Source organism: Pan troglodytes, chromosome 3 (assembly GCF_028858775.2).
Source record: "Pan troglodytes isolate AG18354 chromosome 3, NHGRI_mPanTro3-v2.0_pri, whole genome shotgun sequence".
Lineage (NCBI taxonomy): Eukaryota > Metazoa > Chordata > Mammalia > Primates > Hominidae > Pan > Pan troglodytes.
This window is the reverse complement of record NC_072401.2, coordinates 39235370-39258688: the sequence shown is the minus strand read 5'-3', so window position 1 is coordinate 39258688 and position 23319 is coordinate 39235370. Positions and strand designations below refer to the sequence as shown.

Below are 23319 nucleotides of genomic sequence, written 5' to 3'. Positions count from 1 at the left end.
ACACGGCCAGGCCTGGTCTCTGCAATTAATTAAAAAATTAGCTGGATGTGGTGGCACGCACCTGTGGTCCCAACTCCAGAGGAGACTGAGGCGGGAGGGTCACGTGAGCCCAGGAGTTTGGGGCTGCAGTGAGTCATGATCATGCCATTGCACTCCAGTCTGGGTGACAGAGTGAGATCCCATCTCAACAAAACAAAAAACAAAAACAAACAAAAAGAAATCTGAATCTTCTAGTGGCTTAGAGGGTGTGGGTGTGTATGTGTGTATCTGAATGGTACCTATATATAAAACTGGGAAAATAAGAATTTAAAGTAACATTTATTTACTTTATTAGAACTTTTGCTTGGTCCTGAGCTGGTTTTTCCTCTTCTTGTCCGTGAAGAATTAATTCTGCTACTTTATGAAGCTGCTCAATACAGCGCGCTGTTACCTCCGCCAGACTTTCAATGGACAACATGTATAATTCCTGAAATGAATAGACACAAGCAAGAAATTTTTTACTGAGCAGATGCTTTTTTTAAAAAATGCTGTGACATTAGAAGTGATATAATTCTTTCAAAAATACCCCAAATATACATGAAATAATTAACCTGAAGATTACGAACATATCTAAGACTTTGAGTGTAATGCTGCTAGGAAGGGCCGTAAGGCCCCCAGGGATGTGGCAAGTCTGTTCACAGCTGCATATCCAGTGCTTACAGCAATGCTGGGTACAAAACAGGCAGGTGCTAAAGAAGGTGTGTGGAAGGCTGGCTGAATGAACAGAGCTCAATGGATATTTTTCCTTACAGTGATCTAATCACTGCAACCTCCACCTCCCAGGTTTAAGCGATTCTCCTACCTCAGCCTCCCAAGTAGCTGAGAGTACAGGCACACGCCACCACGCCCTGCTAATTATTATTATTATTATTATTTTGTATTTTTACTAGAGGCAGGGTTTCACCATGTTGGCCAGGCTGGTCTCAAACTCCTGACCTCAGGTGATCCATCTGCCTCGGCCTCCCAAAGTGCTGGGATTACAGGCAGGAGTCACCATGCCCGGCCAAAAAGTTACTTTCTTTAAAATTAAAACTCAGTGTAAGATGAAGTTACTACAAACTCCTTTATTGAACATAGGCAGGATATAAATTATGCAGACATAAATTTATTAAATTACAGAATAAAAGCTATGGCAGTGAATTTTTTTAAAGGCTTCAATTACCTCATTAGTTATGAGGCATAAAGACATTTTATAGTAACATATTTGCATATAAAATGAAATTCTACTGTAAAGGTAAATCAACTATGTTCCTAAAGATTTTTGTCCCTTTAAATTATAATTGTAAAGCTATGGAGAAAAGTGACAAAATCTGTGTTGAACAATGAATGATCTTGGCATAGAGAAATTTCAGTGTTTATTGCATTCCTACTTATATTTCTATAATATGGAACAAATGAAAAAGAAATGGCCTCTCCTCAATTAAAATTAAGCTGCTAATAAAATGAACACACTCTTATTACCTTGTAGGCGGACAATCTAGAATGAATTTACCTCTATGGTCTTAGTTTTCTTTTCCTCCTTTTTGTCTTCTTGAGGGTCTTGAGATTTCTCTTCCTGTTCTTCCTTCTTTGTTTCTTCTTCGGACACTTTTGCCACATCTACTGACACCACGGTTTGATCCTCTTCCACCCAGTCATGAGCCCTCTTCATGGCCTGCAGAGGTCCCCAACCAAACAATCCTTTTATGATGCAAATATGGAAACTAAGTCATTCCAACCCCAAGACTAGAATCAAGTGTCTCTAAGCCTTCAAGAATGGATCTCTGTATGTTTGGAGGATGACGGGGCAATTTTTCAACCCCCTAAAAAGATAACCTTGTTGTTGCTTTCTGGTAAATATAAAGTAGAAAAGAAGGACAGAACAGAAGGTATGGAAAGAACAATGCAGGCCTGAGGACTCTTCAAAAAGCATTTAAAAATGATATTCGGATAAGAATAAAAATGACAGTCACATTGAAAAATCTATAGTATATTTTTCACTTTTCATGACCATCTATAAAAGAACAATAGTATTTTTAAAAATATGTGTTAGAAATTGAGCCATGGGGCCGCGGCTACAGCAAATGTCCTCATCTGATACATCTCAGGAAGCTCTTCATGTTTCGTGAACCTAATAATGTATCATGCTGGGAAGGTGAAGAAGGGCTCTGCGTTTCTTGATTCATGACAGGTCTTCCACCCTCAAGGGGGAGAAGAGAAGCGCTGCTGGAAAGGTCTGCTGCTGCTCTGTGTCTAGTTTAATTTCACATGAGTGCAGTTTACGCACTCTGTGCCCTGCAAAATCATGGCTAAATTAAACAATCAGAAACCTCCTCCCCTGCCTGTTATTCCCTGAATTTAGAACGAAGGGGCAGACTCACTCCAATTTTATCATTATAGTTTAAGCTGTTTGCTTAAGTAAAAGTTGTTTTGGGGCTTACACTAAACTTACTTCTCACGTTAAATCTTACACGCCAAAGTTAAAAATATCAGAGTGTTGAATGGTGAGTTAACAGCAAGAAGATCTGGGGAGAGAAAACCCAACAAAACTGTCCTCAGTGTGTCCTCTATTACAGACAAAGATTTAACCTTAAGCAAATAAGCCAGTGGAATCTCAGAGCCACCACATGCCCCCTCTGAGCAGTGGCAAGGTGCTGCACGGAGATGAATGAGGCAATTTCCCACTGTGTTCAAGTCACTGACCTGCCAGAATCAGTGACCCCTATCAGAGATAAAGAAATTACTCATCTCACCTCCTCATTCTGCCCTTTTCCTCACCCACCTGGATAAGTGAGTACCTATGTAAACCACTGCTTGCTAAAAAGAAGAAAGAAAGAGAGAGAGAGAGAATGGAAAAACATCATGCAGTTTTAAGTAATTAATGATCATGGCCTCTAAAGGAACTTCACAGCAAGACCTTGTACTAACTTGCAAAACACACTGTGGTATTATTAGAGGAACCCAGATTGTTAAAGCTGGAATGGTCTTAGACATGATGTAGCCCCTGTGCTCCAGGTGGGAGGAACTGTGGGGTTTACCTGGCTGACGTGCCTCTCTCTACCTAATTCTGGCATGTTTCTTTAGAAGGGGGGTGGGGTGAAATTTGAAAAAAGCCTCTTGGTGATTCTGCATCCTTTTTCCCTGCCCTAACCTGATGATAACTACTGCTCCGACATAACATTCTATTTTGCCATGAAAAGGTAAGTGACTTATTCAAGGTTACAAGGTAATTACTAGTAAAATTATAACTAAAATGCAGATCTCATGACACAGTCTAGCATGTTCTCCACCACCACATTCCATTATGTTGCCTCCTCAAATCTTTTCGTTTTTTCCTTTTTTTAAAATTTGAGAGAGAGTCTCACTCTGTCACCTAGGCTGGAGTGCTGTGGCACAATCTCAGCTCCCTGCAACCTTGGCCTCCTGGGTTCAAGTGATTCTCTTGCCTCAGTCTCCCGAGTAGCTGGGATTACAGGCATGCGCCACCACACTTGGCTAATTTTTGTATTTTAGTAGAGATGGAATTTCACCATGTTGGCCAGGCTGGTCTCAAACTCCTGACCTCAGGTGATCCACCCGCCTTGGCCTCCCAAAGTGCTGGGATTATAGGCGTGAGCCACGCGCCCAGCCCCTCCTCAAATCTTAATTACTGACCTCAAACTCCTCTCCCGGCACTATGCCACATAAGATTTGGGGGTTTTCCATTTCAGGTGCATCTCTGGAACTTTACAACAGAGACTCTCCCCTGCATTTTTTTTTTTTTTTAACCAGAAACTATAAATCAGACAGTGCTGACCTTATTGAGTTTGTCAGGTGTGGCCGCCACATGTAATTCAAAGAGAAGCTCCGTAAGCATGCGAGCAAATTCTTCTCCCTTTTCCTCTAAGCCTAGAAATAGAACACGACAGAAGAAGCGTGATTTATTTTTCATCCTTCAGGATGTGGCAGCTCCCCCAACATTACAGCCTGCAGCTGGGGTAGACTAAGTGGAGGTTGTAGCAGCCTGCCCGCCAGCCGCCGGGCAAAGATGAATGTCTTCCATTCGTGAGCATGGCAGTGAGGCAGCAGATGCATCCGGGTGCAGGGCCGCTGAAGTCTTGCTGTTTGGCAGCTCCAGCAGGGACACCCCCAGGACAACCTAAAGGCAACAAGAGGTCAGGGAGGGACCTCGCTTGTCTTGTTCACAGCTATAGGTGGTCAGCAGCTATTTGCTGAAAGAAGGACTGGGATGAACAAAGGCATGACCTTTCTCAGGCCTAAGAGACCTGGGACAACATCATATTTATGACTTCGATATTGTTATGCTTAGCACTGCAACCCTAATGATACCCAGGTGCCCTTTTATGTCCACAGAGCCACAGTGCTGAATAAACCAAATTAGTCTCAACCATCTCTCTGGAGAAATTTCCCAAGGTTCCCTAGGATACCTGGCTGGTCCTACAATATTTCTTAATGATCTGTCTTCCTTTCACCCTGGAAGCTACTGAGGGACAGAGACAGTATTTCTTCTGCTCACTCTTGAATCCTAGAGCATCTAACACAATACCTCACATATCATAGGTGCTAAAATGAATATTTACAGAATAATTTATTAATACATTGCCTAATATATAATATGATATATTAATATATAACAGTATATGTATTAAAATATCAAATATCATAAAATAAAAAAATTAGGATCATTGTGGGCAATAAAGAGATTGTTAAAGATTACAATCTTATTTTTCTCTTTTAAAGTATCTGCAAGGCCATGCCATTTTTAACAGTTCTGAAAGGTGCCAAAGAATGGATTCCACATGGATTTATTACCAGTTTGGGGGAGAATAAAAGCATCATTTATCTCACCTGACTACATGATCTCAGAACTCTCTAAGAAGAAAATACTGTGGCTTATGCCAGTGGGGGAAGGCAGAGCCTTGAAGAGGGGACTAAGCCATGTGAGAAACACTGCATCCAGCCCTTGTCTGGAGATGCTATTTTCTGTTTTATGGACAAAATGGTTGATCTGCAGCCCACGAAGATAGCCTGGCATAGCTTGTAGGTATTTATTCAAAACATTTAGCTTAGATCCGCTTATTATTACCTATAACTCATCTATTCTCATGAGGGAAACAGATCAATAATCAAAACAGATAAGTAGTCCAGGCACGGTGGCTCACGCCTGTAATCCCAGCACTTTGGGAGGCCGAGATGGGTGGATCATGAGGTCAGGAGTTTGAGACCAGCCTGGCCAAGATGGTGAAACCCCGTCTCTACTAAAAATACAAAAATTAACCGGGCGCGGAGGCGGGCGCCTGTAATCCCAGCTACTCGGGAGGCTGAGGCAGGAGAATCACTTGAACCTGGGAGGCAGAGGTTGCAGTGAGCGGAGATCATGCCACTGCACTCTAGCCTGGGTGACAGAGCAAGACTCTGTCTCAAAAAACAAAAGAAAATAAAACTAAACAGATAAGTAAATAACATCAACGTCAAGGGATACGTTTTATGGAGAAGTATAAACAGGGCTAGCTGGGGTTTAGGAGTTTTAAACAGGAGGTACTGTGGTCTGAATGCCCCTGTCCTCTCCAAATTAATATTTTGAAACCTAATACCAATGTGATGATAATAGGAGGTGAGGCTTTGGGGGTGTGATTAGATCATGAAGTGGGGAGCCCCCCATGAACCGGATTAGTGCCCTAAAAAAAGAGGCCCCAGGGAGCTAGCTGGTCCCTTCCACCATGTAAGGACACAGCTAGAAGACACCAGCTGTGAACCAGAGATCAGGAGCCCTCATTAGACACAGAATCTGCCAGCACTTTGAGCTTCGACTTTACAGTCTCCAAAGCTGTGAGAAATAGATTTCTGTTGTTTATAAGCCACATAGTCTATGGTATTTTGATATAGCAGCCTGAAGGGACTAAGACAGGAGGGAAGCTAACTAAGAAGGTGACATTTGAGTAATGTGCTAGAGGAGGAGAGCAATGAGCCAGCTACAAGATGTCAGGGGGGAAGAGCCTTCCAGCTGCAGTGCAGCAAGAGTAGAGTCCAGGAGGGAGTATGCCTGGTTCATCCATGGGAGCAGCAAGGGCGTCAGCGTGGCTGCAGCAGAGTGAGGCAGGTATGCGCAGGGAGGAGGCAGAGACAGCTGTCTTTGCTCATGATGAAGCCACAACAAGCAAATCATTTTAACCCAAAGAAGGAAGTGCTCTAAGGGGGCTTTTGCAGCATATAATCCAGTTCTCAGAGGGGTGTGAAGCAGGGTTCCTGGAGGAGGTGATGCCTGAACAGAGCCTTCAAGAAAGAGAATGCATTAATCACACAAAGGGAGAGCTGGAGGGCTAGACAGTCTCAGAGATAGAGAGACAGTCTCAGAGATAGATACAGAGGGCCTGGCACAGCGGCTCACGCCTGTAATCCTAGCACTTTAGGAGGCCAACGTGGTTGGATCACTTGAGGTCAGGAGATGGAGACCAGCCTGGCCAACGTGGTGAAACCCCATCTCTACTAAAGATACAAAAATTTGCCAGGTGTGGTGGCACGTGCCTGTAATCCCAGCTACTTGGGAGGCTGAGGCAGGAGAATCACTTGAACCCGGGAGGGCGGAGGTTGAAGTGAGCTGAGATTGCACCACTGTACTCCAGCCTGGCCAACAGAATGAGACTCTATCTGGAAAAAAAAAAAAGGGGGGAAGAGAGAGAGAGACAGAGCTAGAGAGCTAGATTGATTCCATCAGAAGCTGAGATTCTCTCTGCTGGGCAGAGGTCTTGGTCTAGTCTTCCCCAGGGAAGGACAGTGAGAGGGGCTGGGCACACCTGGGCAGCATCGACAAGGTCTCTTCCCAAACTGCCTGCCCCTCACTCTGTATGAGGCAGTGTTGCAGAGCACAGAGAGTTCTGGGCTGGGACTTGGAAGGCATGGATTCTACCCAGCTCCTGCATCTGGTAGTTCTGTGGCCTGGGGCCAGTCACAGAGCTTCCTCAGCTTCCACTGCCTCCTCTGAAAATTGAGGACAATAAAACCCACTCATCTCCTCTTTACAGCTGTTATAAGGACCAAATACTGCAACAAACGTGAAAGTGTTTTGTAAACACGAAGTTTTATGTAAACAAATTATGTGCTACACTGATACAAACATAGGGAGATTAAAAGTATTTGGGAGGAATCAACACTAAATTAAGATACAAGCACTTTGTAGAGCTCCAGCTTTTAAAGGTGTATTAATTCTGTAAAACATACACAGCAAGTTTTAGAAACTATTTTGGAAAAAAAAACATAGAGAAAAATGGAGGTTGATAAAAACAGATGATAATAAATATTGCAACAAACAATACCTATTACTACAACTCTTGGTCTGTACACATGGCCGAGAAGATCTTCACCGAAGCAATAAAAATAGAAAATGGCCTTTTAAAATCTCTTCTCAGCCATGGTAAATCACATTAAGGGATCTATGGCAGTGTGATAAAATTACACTTTGCTGGAAAAATAAACATGCAAATCATTAGCTAACATTATTAAATGCAGAGGAGACCGATATTAAATTCATCTAAAAAATGATAGTTTATTACATTTTCTGAGAGTACCAAATAAATTATTTAGTTGTTAGGAGGCTTTTAGGAACGTAATGCTTACAAGGAAAAAAATGGATGAAAATGCTCAGTTTTCTTCCAGAATTTTGCTCCTAGATTTTCTGCTGGATTGCTCCTGGATTTCCCCCACTGCAAAGATTCCTTACGACAGCTTTTGCATAATCCCTGAACCTTTCTGGAGTTGTGACACTCGATAATTGGATTGATTTAATGACAACGTCTATTCTTTTCTCCCAGTTCTTCATTAAGTTTCTGAAGGACATTTATTTATTAAATTAAGTTAATTAACATTAACAGTGTTTTGAAAATCTGGAGATGCCCTCTTGGGAAAATTGATATATTATGGGAGATAACAGGGTTTTGTCAAATTAAGGCGAGGCAAACCTACCATTGCTAAAGCATGCTGTTCAGCACTTCAGGTTTTTCTATGTGTATATGTGAATGTGTATTTAAAGAAACTGAATTTACTGAAGGTCTAACTAAGACTAGAACACATCACTTACAGCAACATTTTCTATTTAAGTTGAAATTAAGTTTCCCCTCCAAGGAATAGCACCAGTTGGGGATGCAATATTTCTTTAGTTGCATTGGCAACAATATCTCCTTGATGTTGGGGGGAATCTGGGATTCTCTTTTTGTCCTTTCTAAATGACACCCTTAATAGGACCAAGGTCTACCTCAGACACCATGACTCTTGAAGAGAAATAGCTTGATTCTTTTTGGTGATTGCTAGTCTGGGAAAGGGGCATCTATTAGTTCATCCTGGGTCCACAAGGCGAGCTACATGACCTTTGACAGCTAGTGTTTTAGTTTCTTCATTAGAAAAACAAAGACAAGGCTGTCATCCTTTGTGACTCTGGGAGGAACATACTAATGCTCAAAAACATGATTCCCAACTGTCTCTGATACGGCCTCTTTCTATGCTTCAGTATAATTGATTCTTTTATTTTGATGCAATGAGCATAAATCTCATTAAGCTGAAGGCATGTAAGGTCAGTGTGTGGAGCTAAAGAGGGAAAGGGTGTCTAAATGACAGTTTCTGAATGCCTAGAATAATTTCGCCCTGAACATCAAGGCTCAAGCATTTGAACTCTTGTGTCAGAGCTTTGATTAAAAGAATGTAACACATCAGGCACAAAACACTGCCAGCGATTTAAGAATGCACATTCTCATTACTTTGCATGCCAGGTAATAACAACGAGCATAATAATACATGAAAGTTATACTTTATTGCACCTTTACTTTTTCCTGGCACTGTGCTAGCACTTTAAGTAATAAGCACAGCTAACATTTTCGAGCAGTTCTGTGTGCCAGGCACTGTAATACATGTTTTTAGATATATTATCTATCATGACCCCCTACAACAGCTCTTGAACCTGATATATATATATCGTCTCCATTTTACAAGTGAAGATACTGCATTTCAGAAAGGGTATATAACTTGTTTAATGCCATATAGCAAGAAAATGGTGAAAATGTTTCAAATGGGACCCTTCCAAAGGTCCTAGGAGAAGCCAGACCTGTCTCTGAGGTTGTCTGACCTTTCAGCATAACCTACACAAAACAACTGTGGGTCGGTGGTTATGACATCAGTAAGAAATCTCTCTTCAAGTACATAGCAAATGTTTTACTCTCTTCTGCTCCCAAATGGACAACCTAAAGGAATCATTAACCATGCCCAACTCAGAGAATAAGTTTTCCCCTCTTAAGGAAGCCTTGCTTCTCATAAAATAAGTTCTAATCTCCTTGGGGTCAAGTTATCATCTGGGTGGAAGATTATTGGGAAGTGTGGTTGCCAACCTGACGTAGCATACCCTGGTGCACTGTCAGAAAATGGTACAGCCTTTGTCAGAACTGAACTTTTTAGGTAGAGCGTAGGACACCTGCAAATATACCCGAACTCTTACACCTATAAATTAAAAGGAATAAGAAAAATATACAAAAAAATTCAGGGAAAGATTTGCCCACCATCAACATTAATCACACTAAATAACTTTCACATGCAGATAAAAATTATAAGTGGCAGCATAGGCCAGGCAAGGCGGCTCATGCCTGTAATCCCAGCACTTTGGGAGGCCGAGGCAGGCGGATCATGAGGTCAAGAGATCGAGACCATCCTGGCCAACATAGTGAAACCCTGTCTCTACTAAAAATACAAAAATTAGCTGGGCGTGGTGGCAAGCGCCTGTATCCCAGCTACTCAGGAGACTGAGGCAGGAGAATCACTTGAACCTGGGAGGTGGAGGTTGCAGTGAGCCGATATCACGCCACTGCACTCCAGCCTGGCAATGGAGCGAGACTCCATCTCAAAAAAAAAAAAAAAAAAGTGGCAGCATAAACTCTAGTCATCAGGGCTCTGCTTAGCACATTGCAGTCTTTGTTTATCTGACTATATGCATGCACATTTATTGTATGCCTGTGATGTGCCAGGGATTGTGCCGAACACCAGAGGAACAATAGGAGTTCCCGCCCAGTGAAAGAGAGTCTTATAAATCAATGTGACCAGCTCCTGTAACAAGAGCAGATGCACAGTGTCTTTTGGAAGCACGGAGGAGGAGCACTTGAATTAAGTAATTCAAAGGGCTGTGTTCATTAACAGCAGTTTCATAAAGATTATGCCAACAGTTTGTCTTGCTATTTAACTTATTTTCCTTTACCTTGTTCTTCTTGATTTTCTTCATTCTCTAATTCTTTGGCTGCAAAGATGTCTTTAATGGAAATTAGGTCATTTTTTAAGAGTTCCAGCTTCTCTCCATCAAGTGATGCTAAAAATGACTGAACCTGAAAAAAGAAATAGGTCAGCACGACTGTCATCTTTTCTTCTCATTAATAACGTTTACATACAGCGGTCCCCAGTTTTCCCAGGACAAAAGTGATTCATGGTGTGGGAGGTATCGCTGGGTTGAATGTTGGCTTGATGCATATTAACTGTGAACTTTGGGCAAGTTAGATAAGCTCTCTGGGTCTCAGTTTTCTCATTTGTAAAGGGAGATTCTTTGTGGAGTAAATGAGATACAAAATGTGAAATACTTTGCACAAGTGCACACAGTATGTGCTGCATAAATGGTGGTGGTAGCTCTTCTATCCCAGTGGTTAAAAACGCAGTTTGACATCAACCCTGCAGTCAAATGTCAGCTCCTCACTTACTATGACCTTCGGTAACTTATTTAACCTTTTAATGCCTCAGCTTCCTTATCCGTAAAATGGAAACTAATTGCACCTCCTTATAAGGTTGTTTTGAGGGTTAAATGAAGTAATCTACTTAAAATACTTAGAGTGATGCTCAATACTTATAAATATACATGCATACGGCCAGACGCGGTGGCTCACGCCTGTAATCCCAGCACTTTGGGAGGCCGAGGCAGGCGGATCACGAGGTCAGGACATCAAGACCATCCTGGCCGACAGGGTGAAACCCCGTCTCTATTAAAAATACAAAAATTAGCTGAGTGTGGTGGTGCGTGCCTGTAATCCCAGCTACTCAGGAGGCTGAGGCAGGAGAATCCCTTGAACCAGGGAGTCGGAGTTTGCAGTGAGCCGAGATCGCGCCACTGCACTCCAACCTGGTGACAGAGCGAGACTCCATCTCAAAAAATAAATGAATGAATAAATAAATAAATAAATAAATAAACATGCATCCATATGTAAACATAAATAAATACGCATTCTATAGATGCATATATATACTTGCTAGGTGTCAGTTATCACACGGGGTTTACAAAAATGCACAAGACACATTTTTCTTCTCCAACATCTTGCAGTCTAAAGGAGTGAGGCTGTGTCAACCAAGAACAACTATGACAGGCACGAGAGGAGGGTACAGTGGAGGGAAGCACTAGGAAGGGCACTGTCCTTCCCCCTTGGGGAACTGAGAGGGTACACACAGGGAGGGCTTCACAGAGGAGGTGATGCTGGGACTGATGTCATCCCTGCTCACTGTCTTTAGAGCTCCTCTTTTGAAACTACCCTCTGTATACAGTTAACAATTATTTGTACAGGCCAGGCATGGTGGTTCACCCCTGTAATCCCAGCATTTTGGGAGGCTGAGGTGGGAGGATCACTTGAGCCCAGGAGTTTGAGGGCTCAAGCAATCAACATAGTGAGACCCCATCTCTATAAAAAATTTTAAGAAAATTAGCCAGGAATGCTGGTGCACGCCTGTGGTCTCAGTTGCTCAAGAGGCTGAGGTAAGAGGACTGCTTGAGCCCAGGAGTTTGAGGCTGCAGTGAACCATGATTGTGCCACTGCACTCCAGCAAGATCCTGTCTCAAAAAAAAAAAAACAAAAAATTATTTGTACAGATGGCCACTCATTCTCTGAAGATTGATTTGAATTTCCAAAATGGTAAAAGGGCACAGGGAAGGCACCTTATAAAATATTAAGTATAAGTATAAAGTAGTAAAGCTTTATTTTTTCATTCTGCAGGTCAAACTCTTGCTCTGGAGGGAGATACAGCAGTGGAGCTGTAGTCCTCTTTGGAATAGGTTTTAACATTCATTATGGTAATAGATGAGCACATCGGGATAAGTGAGAGAGGTAGAGAGGGCATCTGGAATACCAGGACACCATTTTCCTAAAAGTTGCTAAAGCACATGGCCAGGGCATAATGCAGCCAGCGCTGAGGCTCTGGGAGGAAGCTCTGCAGGTAGTCATCAACACAAAACCCATTAGCGTGGAGTTCAGCAGGTGGAAGTAAATGTGCCCAGACTCATGGCTGCACGCCACTCCGTTCTGCCCTGACCTTCTCAGACTCTTCATTTCAGCTCGCACACTCATGTTTAGGGGTCAGGGTCCCAGATGTGCATCAACGTATTCTTAGGCTTCAGATCTATTTTCTAAACTGCAGTTTTCTAACATTAATTATTGAATAAATGTGTTTGAATACCATGCTTAGTGAAAAGGTATGCAGACCTGTGGAACATTTGTGTTTGCCTATGTCTTCTGGCGGATGGCAATCATCTGGAAGGGAGAGCCTTGGGGTTTTCCATTTGGGGCACCCCTGGGAAGGGTTCTCTTTAGCGAAGCACTCTTTCGTCAGCATCTTTCCACTACAGCATCTCTCCTGCTTTCTCCTAGCTCATTGCATTATGCCAAGGCCATGTGCATTGAATCTTTAGTTCAATCCAATAATAAATAGGACATAATCACACACTTCTCCATAAATATTTATGGAATGCTGACTATATGCTTGGCACAGTGCTGAGTGTTGTTCAGGACACAGGGTAGAGAGGCTGTCTTATAAATCTTTTCCTTGAAAGGAGGTGTGTGCTGCCATTGTGAAGATTTTTGTTTACTATTTCTAACTGTGGAGTATAATGGTTATGAAAATGATTAGTTTTTCTGTTCTTTTTTTTTTTTTGAGACGGGTCTCATTCTGCTGCCCAGGCTGGAGTGCAGTGGTGCAATCTTGGCTCACTGGAACCTCCGCCTCCCAGGTTCAAGCGATTCTCTTGCCTCAGTCTCCTGAGTAGCTGGGACTATAGGTACACACCACCACTCCCTGCTAATTTTTGTATTTTTTGTAGAGACAGGGTTTCGCCATGTTGGCCAGGCTGGTCTCAAACTCCTGACCTCAAGTGATCTGCCTACCTTGGCCTCCCAAAGTGCTGGGATTACAGGTGTGCCATCGCGCCCAGCCGAAAATTAGTTTCTCTTTAACCTTTATCAAATACCGCATCGCCATGCCTGTTGCCATCCTAGAATCAATCTAGTAAAATAGTAACAATAATAATTCCTTATATTTCCATGATGAGGTCTGAGTTTCAGCCAATGGACTGTCAGCAGAGAAGATGTGCATCATGACTGTCAGCAGGGATGATGTGCATCATTTCTAGGCAAGGCTTTTAAAACATGGGAGTGTCCTCTCTACACTCTCTCTCCTTATGCTGATGTGACTCAGAAGACAATAAGCCCTCAGAGGGCAGGGAAATCCAACACTGCCTTTAGGCTTCAACACAGGGGAGTCCCCAGACCCAAGAAATGGTCCCACCAGAGCCCACATCTCCATTCTAGAACATTCTCCAGGTCACCAAAGGGTCCCTCTCACAGCCTGCATGGAACTCTTCCCTAGGCTGTGCTCCTGACAGTGGGACTGTGCCACTGGCTGTGTATCCCTCAGCCCACGGGATAGCTAAGAGGTGCTGCTTACAGGGGGTATGGCTGGAGCTTGAACTAGGGCATCCTCCCACAGCCACATAACGTTCCCTGGGGTGAGAGATAGAGCTGCAGATAGGAGGCAGGCAGGCTGAAGCAGAGTCTGGGAATTCAAATTTGAGGAGTCTGGGAATTCAAATGGGAACTTGGCCTTCCAGGTCATTATGCAAGTATGTTTGTCAAGTTAAGAGGATGGAATGCATTTTCTTTAACAATTTGTTTCTAAAGTTCTTTACCGTTTTAATTTTTATTATTTTTGAGACAGAGTCTCACTCTGTCGCCTAGGCTGCAGTGCAGTGGTGCGATCTCGGCTCACTACAACCTCCGCCCCCCAGGTTCAAGTGACTCTCGTGCCTCAGCCTCCCGAGTAGCTGAGATTACAGGGATGTGCCATCACACCCTGCTAATTTTTGTATTTTTAGTAGAGATGGGGTTTTGCCATGTTGGCCTGGCTGGTCTTGAACTCCTGGCCCTCAGGTGATCCACCTGCCTCGGCCTCCTGAAGTGCTGGGATTATAGGCGTGAGCCACTGTGCGCAGCCAGCTCACCCGGTTTTACATCTACCTTAGACCATAGGCGGTGCCACCATGCCTGGCTCTAATTTTTGTATTTTTATTTGAGACAGGGTTTTGCCATGTTGGTCAGGCTAGTCTCAAACTCCTGGCCTCAAGTGATCTGCCCGCCTCAGCCTCCCAAGTGTTGGGATTACAGGTGTGAGCCACTGTGCCTGGCCCCAAAATTATTTAACTTTTAAATACTTGGTATGTGTAGGGTTGCCAGATAAAATACAGGATGCCTAGCTAAGCTTGAATTTCAGGTAAACAGTGAATATTTTCTACATATAAGTATGTGTCCCAAATATTGCATGGGACACATTTATACTGAAAAAGTATTCATTGTTCATCTAAAGTTAAAATGTAACTAGTCATCCCGTATTTTTATTCGCTACGTGTGTCAACCTCAGTCTAAGCCTCCATTTGTTTTCTTGCTGGAGGCCTGTGTACCTTGGAACGGGTCTAGCGGAGCCACAAGATGGACACAGCCTGGTTCCTGAAGCCCTAAATGCAGGAATGCTGCCTGCTGACCAGGCACTCCTATCTTGGACTATTACAGGAGTGAAGAATAACTCTTACTGTTTTTGACCCATACATTTGTAGGACTGTTTATTTATTTATTATGTTTTCTGAGACGGAGTTTCGCTCTTGCTGCCCAGGCTGGAGTGCAATGGCGCGATCTCGGCTCACCACAACCTCCACATCCTGGGTTCAAGTGTTTCTCCTGCCTCAGCCTCCCGAATAGCTGGGATTAAAGGCATGCGTCACCATGCCTGGCTAATTTTGTATTTTTTTTTTTTAGTAGAGATGGGGTTTCATCATGTTGGTCAGGCTGATCTCGAACTCCCGACCTCAGGTGATCTGCCTGTCTCAGCTTCCCAAAGTGTTGGGATTACAGGCGTGAGCCACCGCGCCTGGCCTGTAGGACTGTTTATTATAGTACCCATTAACTATCATTACTAAGTCAAGACAAAAATTTATTTTCCTTACTATGAATATCACAAAAATCTCCAGGTTAGGGAAAGAAAGCAGAGCTTGTGGAGGCAATGGGCAAACTGTGCCCCTCCAAAGGCCAAACCTTCTTCCTAGAAACTAAGTCCTTGGGGGCTCTTTTCCAGGGCCCTGGGGCTGTTTCACAGCTGAGAGCTGTGATGGAAGTCACCACAATGGAATCATTCTCCACCACCATGATATCTTGTAATGTTTTTTTTACAGCAGGGCCACGCTCCCCTGTGATATTTTTAATAACAACAACAAATGTCTATGACATAAGAACGCATATAAAAATCAACTGTCATCAACATGTGTACATTATTCAGTGCTTACTTCCGTGTTAGTCATGCTGCTACTAGCTTTCCGTGGATTATCTCATTTAATTCTGTTAATAATTCTGTGAGGTAGATTTTATTATTCCCATTTCACAGATAAGGAGATTGAGGTAAGGGGGTCCAAAATCATACAGCTTCTGCATGGTGTTTAATTAAATAGTGTCTGACTCCAGACCTTGCCTTTTTTTTTTTTGAGACAGAGTCTTGCTCTGTCACCCAGGCCAGAACGCAGTGGCACGATCTCGGCTTACTGCAACCTCTGCCTCCCAGGTTCAGGCGATTCTCCTGCCTTAGCCTCCTGAGTAGCTGGTATTACAGGCACCTGCCACCATGCCCAGCTTTTTTATTTATTTATTTATTTATTTATTTATTTGTATTTTTAGTAGAGATGGGGTTTCACCATGTTGGCCAGGCTGGTCTTGAACTCCTGACATCAGGTGATCTGCCCACCTCGGCCTCCCAAAGTGCTGGGATTAAGGCATGAGCCACTGCGCCCGGCTAAGAACTGCATTTTCTAGAGCACCTCTTACTGGACTATTGGATTCTGAATTTATCGGAGCAATTTTATGACTCTGTAAATTGTAAAGGGCTGACAACAATGCAAAGCCACTGTTGTCAATAGTCATGTGAATGAATTCTGTGCAGTGGGAGGACAACCTCCCCTATGTGGAAAAGCAGGTTTGTGTCTATTGGCACCTTCATATATTTTTAAATTATTATACTTAAGTTCTGGGATACATGTGCAGAACGTGAAGGTTTGTTAACATAGGTATACACGTGCCATGGTGGTTTGCTGCACTCATCAACCTGTCATTTACATTAGATATTTCTCCTAATGCTATCCCTCCCCTTGCCCCCCACCCCCGACAGGCCTTGGTGTGTGATGTTCCCCTCCCTGTGTCCATATGTTCTCATTGTTCAACTTCACTTATGAGTCAGAACACGCAGTTTTGGTTTTCTGTTCTTGTGTTAGTTTGCTGAGAATGATGGTTTCCAGCTTCATCCATGTCCCTGCAAAGGACATGAACTCATTCTTTTTTATGGCTGCATAGTATTCCACGGTGTATAGCCACATACATATTACTCCACACACATTTGTGCTTCTTTGGCTTTTCCTTTGAATCATTTATAACATCTGCTTGGTTCCCTGAATTAATTAATGAGCTAAATAAATCCTTTAACATAGGTCATGTTGTATCTGTATGAGAGTCCCAATTTTGCCCTTTTTGAAAATTATTCTTGAACAGTTTTAATCACAAGACTTTCCCTGAAGGCTCATGGATAACAAAGAAGGAAATAAACAGAGTAACATGTAGCTCCATCATCTGGGGCAGGGGACAATGTCTCCATCCTATTTGGTTCTTGGTTGCCTGTTATGTGGCAGATGTTGTCTTTCTCTGATTAGACAGGCATCAAGAATGGCTCAAAGTCCAAACATAAGAGGATAAGGTCTAGGGAGAGTCAAAAACTACTTCTCCATTCTAAGGCTCACTGCCAAATTGAGCTTCTTGTCTAGGGACCTGCCTCTCCTCAATGAATGTCACCACGGCCCCTCCCTCTCTGGAGGCCCAGAGGGTACTGCCTGGTGGCCTCCACTAGAAAACCACTCCGGAGCACAGTCAGCCTGACATCCACAAAACAGCCACATATATACAGTTAAATAAGTTAACAGTTTTATGGTATTTAGAATAGTGGCTATGTAAGTGCCATTAAGTGCTTGCTAAATAAACACACACACACACACACACACACACACACACCACTATAGATGCTTTAAGGGAAAAAAATCACCAAACCCTGCTGACTTTTGCTATTCATCTTTTGTTTTCCTGGGACCAAGTGGAGGAGTATGAATGTGCAGGGCCATTGGGTAGGCTGGCTTTCCCAGGTGTGTGTACGGGAGCATTCCCTAATAGAACCTTAACCTTCAGTAAGATAATCCTGCCCTTTGTGGCCCAGGAGTCCTAACAAGATGGCTGAATAAATAACTATATAACCCATAAGACAAAATATATTAAAACCCTGCAGTCTAAAAGGAACATCAAGTGCTTTGTTTGCATTGGGTAGGAATGAAGATGTGGGCTGGCAGGGCATCTCTGACCTGGGTACTTCGTTACCAAAGGGAGGCAGAGGGCCAGCAGCCGGACAGCCACATTTCTGAGCAGCCTTTTGCACCATGAGGTGGGGGGATAGTGGTGGCTCTTACTGTGCCGGCCTTTTTGGAGCTGGGGTGGGGTAATAGCTTAGCATAGGACAGAGAAGAGATGATATGGAGCTCGAGGGTCATCCCATTGTACAGTATTTCTGACCTCAGCACAATAATAATGAGGCTCTAAAAATGAGATCTTTTAATGGCAGATTTTCCAGTTTCTTTCATGTTTAAGCAACACATGACTAAGCATGCCATTTCAAACGAGTAGTGCAGAAGTACCTTGCTTTCGCTTTCATTGGACAGAATTTCCAGGGCTTCCAGGTGTGACAAGCCTTGATATTCATCAAACAGCATCCCGTAGTGCACGGTTCTCTCCATCGTGAGCTGCTGTGCCAGTCTCTGCTTCTCCTTCTCCTTAGCTTCCCTTAACATCTGCAGAAATACACAATGTTTGTACTCTGGATGTATATTTAAAAGCACCGTTTCCTGTGTAAGACATGGCGAGATGGGGAGGACTGACTTTGTGTTGGAGAGGGGGAGATTCTGGTCAATCTAAATTAGAATTAGAATTTCTAAAAAATGATTTTTTTGATTGATCCTATTGATAACTTTTACATCATATCCTACTTCACATTTTACATGTTCATTATGTGAAAGGCAAAACAAAGCAAAAATTCAATGCCTGGGAATAAACTGTTAAGAAACACACCAAAAGCTTTAACAGTGGTTTCCACTAAGGTGTTTCCCACATGAGTGATTAACTTTCTTATTTTCTTATTATTTTATTTATTTATTTTGAGATGGAGTCTCACTCTGTTGCTCAGGCTGGAGTGCAGTGGCACAGTCTCGGCTCCCTGCAACCTCCGCCCCACGGGTTCAAGCGATTCTCCTGCCTCAGCCTCCTGAGGAGCTGGGACTACAGACCCTTGCCACCATGCCCAGCTAATTTTTGTATTTTTTGGTAGAGACAGGGTTTCACCATGTTGCCCAGACTGGTCTCAAACTCCTGACCTCAAGTGATCCTCCCTCAGCCTCTCAACATGCTGGGATTGCAGGTGTGAGCCACTGCACCCGGCCAAATTTCTTATTTTCTAAAGTCCCCAAATTTTCTATAATGAGCAAGTTTTATGTATGCTTGAAAAGTTGAATCTCTTATGACAGGATTAACTTTAAGTCCTGCACCTACACAGACGTCAAAGCAGAAATAAGCTGGCCTGATTTTTTCTAAGTTATAATTTTTTATTTTATTTTATTTTTTTGAGATGGAGTTTAGCTCTTGTTGCCCAGGCTGGAGTGCAAGGGTACGATCTCAGCTCATTGCAACCTCCCCATCCCAGGTTCAAGTGATTCTCCTGCCTCAGCCTCCCGAGTAGCTGGGATTACAGGCACCCGCCACCACAGCCAGCTAATTTTTTTGTATTTTTAGTAGAGATGGGGTTTCACCATGTTGGCCAGGCTGGTCTCGAACTCCTGACCTCAGGTGATCTACCCAGCTTGGCCTCCAAAAGCGCTGGGATCACAGGCGTGAGCCACTGCACCTGGCCGAGTTTTAATATTTTAAAAATTTTGTGTACGTGGTTATTAAATTTCCTCAATTTAAAAATTAATAAATATAAACTCATAATGTATTTGTCATCATATACTTACTGCAATTAAGAATATTAACTTAGGGCCAGGCACGGTGGCTCACACCTGTAATTCCAGTACTTCGGGAGGCTGAGATGGGCAGATCACTTGAGGTCAGGAGTTCGAGACCAGCCTGGCATGGTGGAACCACGTATCTACTAAAAATACAAAAATTAGCCGGGCATGGTGGTGCATGCCTGTAATCCCAGCTACTCAGGAGGCTGAGGCAGGAGAGGCAGAGGTTGAACCCGGAGGCGCAGTGAGCCGAGACTGCGCCGTTGCACTCCAGCCTGGGCAACAGAGTGAGACTTGGTCTCAAAACAAAAAAACAAAAAAGAACATTAGCTTATAGATTCTTAAGTCTGGTTTCCAGAAATATGACTGTGAACCAAGTTTCCTCTCCCCATTAATAACTTTTCTCCAGTTATTTTTTGTTGGTTAAGCAAAAAGACAACAAATAAACACAAGTCCATCAGTCACTCTCAATTTTCTGCACTTGCGTCTTTGATTCTAAGCATCTTTTATGTGATTCCTCATTAAGTTTACTGAGGCATTATGTTTATGGGGTTCTTTAATTTCTGTGGAAAGCACTGTAAAGACACTGGCCACCACCACAAGGTCACAGGGGAAGACAACTGAAGAATAGACTTTGGTTTTTATTGTGTGCCAGAAAAACAATCAGCCTCATTTCCTTTTGGGTTCTCGAGGTTATCTGCCAAGAACCCACAGGGCCGCAAAGAGAATTCTCTCTCCTGTCTGTCTTTAAGACTAAATTAGCACAGACTCTGAATCTTAAAGTTTTTCAAACAACCCAATGAAACCATCACTGGAAAATTTTAACACTGGCAATAAAAACTAATTACCCCCACTGATCTCAGGACTTGGTGGTGGTAAAATAAAATAACAAAGTGACACTGAAATCACTTCCTTTCTCTACACCAGCTTCCACCTCCGAATGTGGGCTTCGGGAGAGAAAAAAGAAGGGATGAAATTGAAGAGAAAGGGAAAGGGTCACTCTGGAAAGATGTGGACTCACTCAAAACTGGGGAGTAGGCCAGGCGCGGTGGCTCACGCCTGTAATCCCAGCACTTTGGGAGGCCAAGGTGGGCCGATCACTAGGTCAGGAGTTCAAGACCAGCCTGGCCAATATGATGAAACCCTGTCTCTACTAAAAATTCAAAAAATTAGCTGGGCATGGTGGCGGGCACCTGTAATCCCAGCTGTTCAGGAGGGAGCCAGGAGAATCACTTGAAGCCAAGAGGAGGAGGTTGCAGTGAGCCAAGATTGCGCCATTGCACTCCAGCCTGGGTGACAGAGTGAGACTCCATCTCAAAACAAACAAACAAACAAAACAAAACTGGGGAGTGAAATTAAAGCTGCCTAAGGGATAACCAGCTTGACAAGGGATGCTGGTTCTATTTTCCCACTAGAAAAGAAAGGGAAGTGGGTTTCAATAGCAGGGAATGATCCTGGCCTGGAAGAATTCCTGACACAGAGAAGCTATGGAGACTTCCATGTGTGGAATCCAAGGACCCCCTGTCCCCGTGTTATTTAAAGAGTATTCCCTGCGCTTGGCTGGGCGCGGTGGCTCATGCCTATATTCTCAGCACTTTTCAAGGCCAAATAGGGTGGATCACTTGAGGTCAGGAGTTCGGGACCAGCCTGGCCAACATGGTGAAACCCCGTCTCTACTAAAAATACAAAAATTAGCCGGGCGTGGTGGTGCACACTGTAATCCCAGCTACTCAGGAGGCTGAGGCAGGGGAATTGCTTGAACCCAGGAGGCGGAGGTTGCAGTGAGTCAAGATCGCGCCACTGCACTCCATCCTGGGCGACAGAGTGAGGGCTCTGTCTCAAAAAAAAAAAAAAAAGAAGAAAGAAAGAAAAAGAAAGAGTATTCCCTGTGCCACTAGGATAAAAATACATGAGAAATGTAGGTAGTGCATGTGTGCACGCCTCTAGTTTCCATAGTTATATATTTCTTTAGTGTGTAAAGGAAAAATATGTGAGCTTCATCCTTCCAGTTGTCCGAAAGACCTTGGAGCCATCCCTGACAACTGCTTTTATCTCACAGCTCACATTCATTCCAACAAGCGATCTGGATCTATCTTCAAATTATAGCCAGAATCAGCCATTCCTCACTACCTACAAGGCCTCCATGCTGCACAGGGCCACCATTATCTCTTGTTTAGATAACAGCAATTGAAAGTGCAATTGTCTCCAGTGGAGGGTGTGACAGTGCAACCTGCAGACCTCCCTCCTACTCCTGGGAGCATAAATGCTGGACTTCGAAATCCAGCCTTCAGCCTCCCACAGCTCTTCCCTGCCAATCACTGGTGCAGCAGGGCACTAAGGCAGACCTGTTCCTGGAAGATGAGGTCTCCTTTGTCAGCAGCCTTTGGCTGAAGGGCTTTCCCATGGCTTCGCCCAGCCTTTCCCAGGCCGCACTGCAGTCTGGGACACTTTCACCCATTTTTCTCACCCTCTTCTCTTCACTGGGGTGGGACCAACATCCTGGTCTAATGGTTCTCCCAGCCTTCCTGGGCTCCCTCCCCATTTTCTCTCACACAAGCACTTCCCCTAATGAAATCCTTGCATGTTTAAGCCCATCTTGGTGTCTGTTTCTGGGAGGGCACAGACTGATAGTCACTCTAACCAGTCTCCCTGCCCTTGGTCCTCCCAGCCAATTTTCTACCCAGGAACTAGAGTGGTCCTGTTAAAGCACAAATCAGATTCTGTCACTTCTTTTCTCAAAATGCTGCAATGGTTTCCCCATTTCACTAACAGTCAAACCCAAGGTCCTTACGAATGTCTGCCATGATCTGCTATCACCTACTCCCTATCACCACTCTGAAGTCCTCCTCAACAGCTCTTGCCCGGAGCCCACTCCTCTCCATCACGGGCATCCTGCTGTTCTGTGTTCATGCCAGACACTCCTGACTCAGGGCCTTTGCGTGAGTTCTCCCTTGGCCTGGAATGAGCTTTACTCAGGTTCCTGCATGGCCAATGCTCTCATCTCCTTCAAGGATTTGCTCACATGTCATCATCTGCCCAAGGCCCCCTCACTATCCTACTTAACACTCAGCCTGCCCCTCACACCCACATTTCTGATTCCTGATCACCTCTTCCTGTTCTACTTTGTCTTTTTCCCCATGGCACTCGCTCGTCACTTTCTGAAATACCAGATATTGCCTTCCACATCCCCTCTCTGTGAGGCTGGAAGTAAGGCATTTCAAGATAATGAGGCCAGAAGATGTGGGCTCAGAAGTGTGCTAGCCATGAGAGCCCCCTGGGACGAGCCTCCTGTGTGAGCAGGAATATTCATGCTGCACTTTGTGAGAGTGAAAGGTAAACCTTTTTGTTCTAAGCCACACTGATACTTGGGGGTGGTTGTTCTTTCATGACATCTAGTGCTAATTACCTAACTAATACTAATCTATTTTCCTTTCTCTTCTTTTTTTTTTTTTTTTTTTTGAGATGCAGTCCTGCTCTGTTGCCCAGGCTAGAGTGCAGTGGCACAATCTCGGCTCACTGTAATCACCACCTCCCTGGTTCAAGCAATTCCCCTGCCTCAGCCTCCCGAGTAGCTGGGATTACAGGTGCTCGCCACCACATCCGGCTAATTTTTTTTTTTTTTTTTGTATTTTTAGTAAAGACAGGTTTTCACCATCTTGGCCAGGCTGGTCTCGAACTCCTGACCTCAGGTGATTCGCCCGCCTTGGCCTCTCAAAGTGCTGGGATTACCAGCATGAGCCACTGTGCCCAGCCATCTATTTTCTTTTTCAAGGAGCAGCAGGGTGATGGTCTAGATGATCCTGCAAAGTCCCTCCCTGGACTATAACATCGGAGTGCTCATACTTGGGTTATTCCAGAAGAGACAAGAAGAAATAGCCTAAAACAAAAGCTTCTAGGGGTTG

At 43.8% G+C, this 23319-nt stretch overlaps 1 protein-coding gene across 4 annotated transcripts in view; it reads right to left on the bottom strand.

Annotated features, from left to right (window-relative positions):
- FAM114A1 (family with sequence similarity 114 member A1) overlaps positions 1 to 23319 on the bottom strand; it is a 78081-nt gene that overhangs the window by 13049 nt on the left and 41713 nt on the right. For all 4 annotated transcript variants that reach the window (XM_009447506.4, XM_016951450.4, XM_009447507.4 and 1 more), the window contains 5 exons: positions 18056 to 18208; positions 10247 to 10370; positions 3815 to 3906; positions 1532 to 1693; positions 327 to 466 (listed from right to left, as the gene is read on the bottom strand). In XM_009447506.4, the coding sequence (XP_009445781.2) occupies positions 327 to 466; positions 1532 to 1693; positions 3815 to 3906; positions 10247 to 10370; positions 18056 to 18208 (671 nt within the window). The remainder of the gene's footprint in view (positions 1 to 326; positions 467 to 1531; positions 1694 to 3814; positions 3907 to 10246; positions 10371 to 18055; positions 18209 to 23319) is intronic.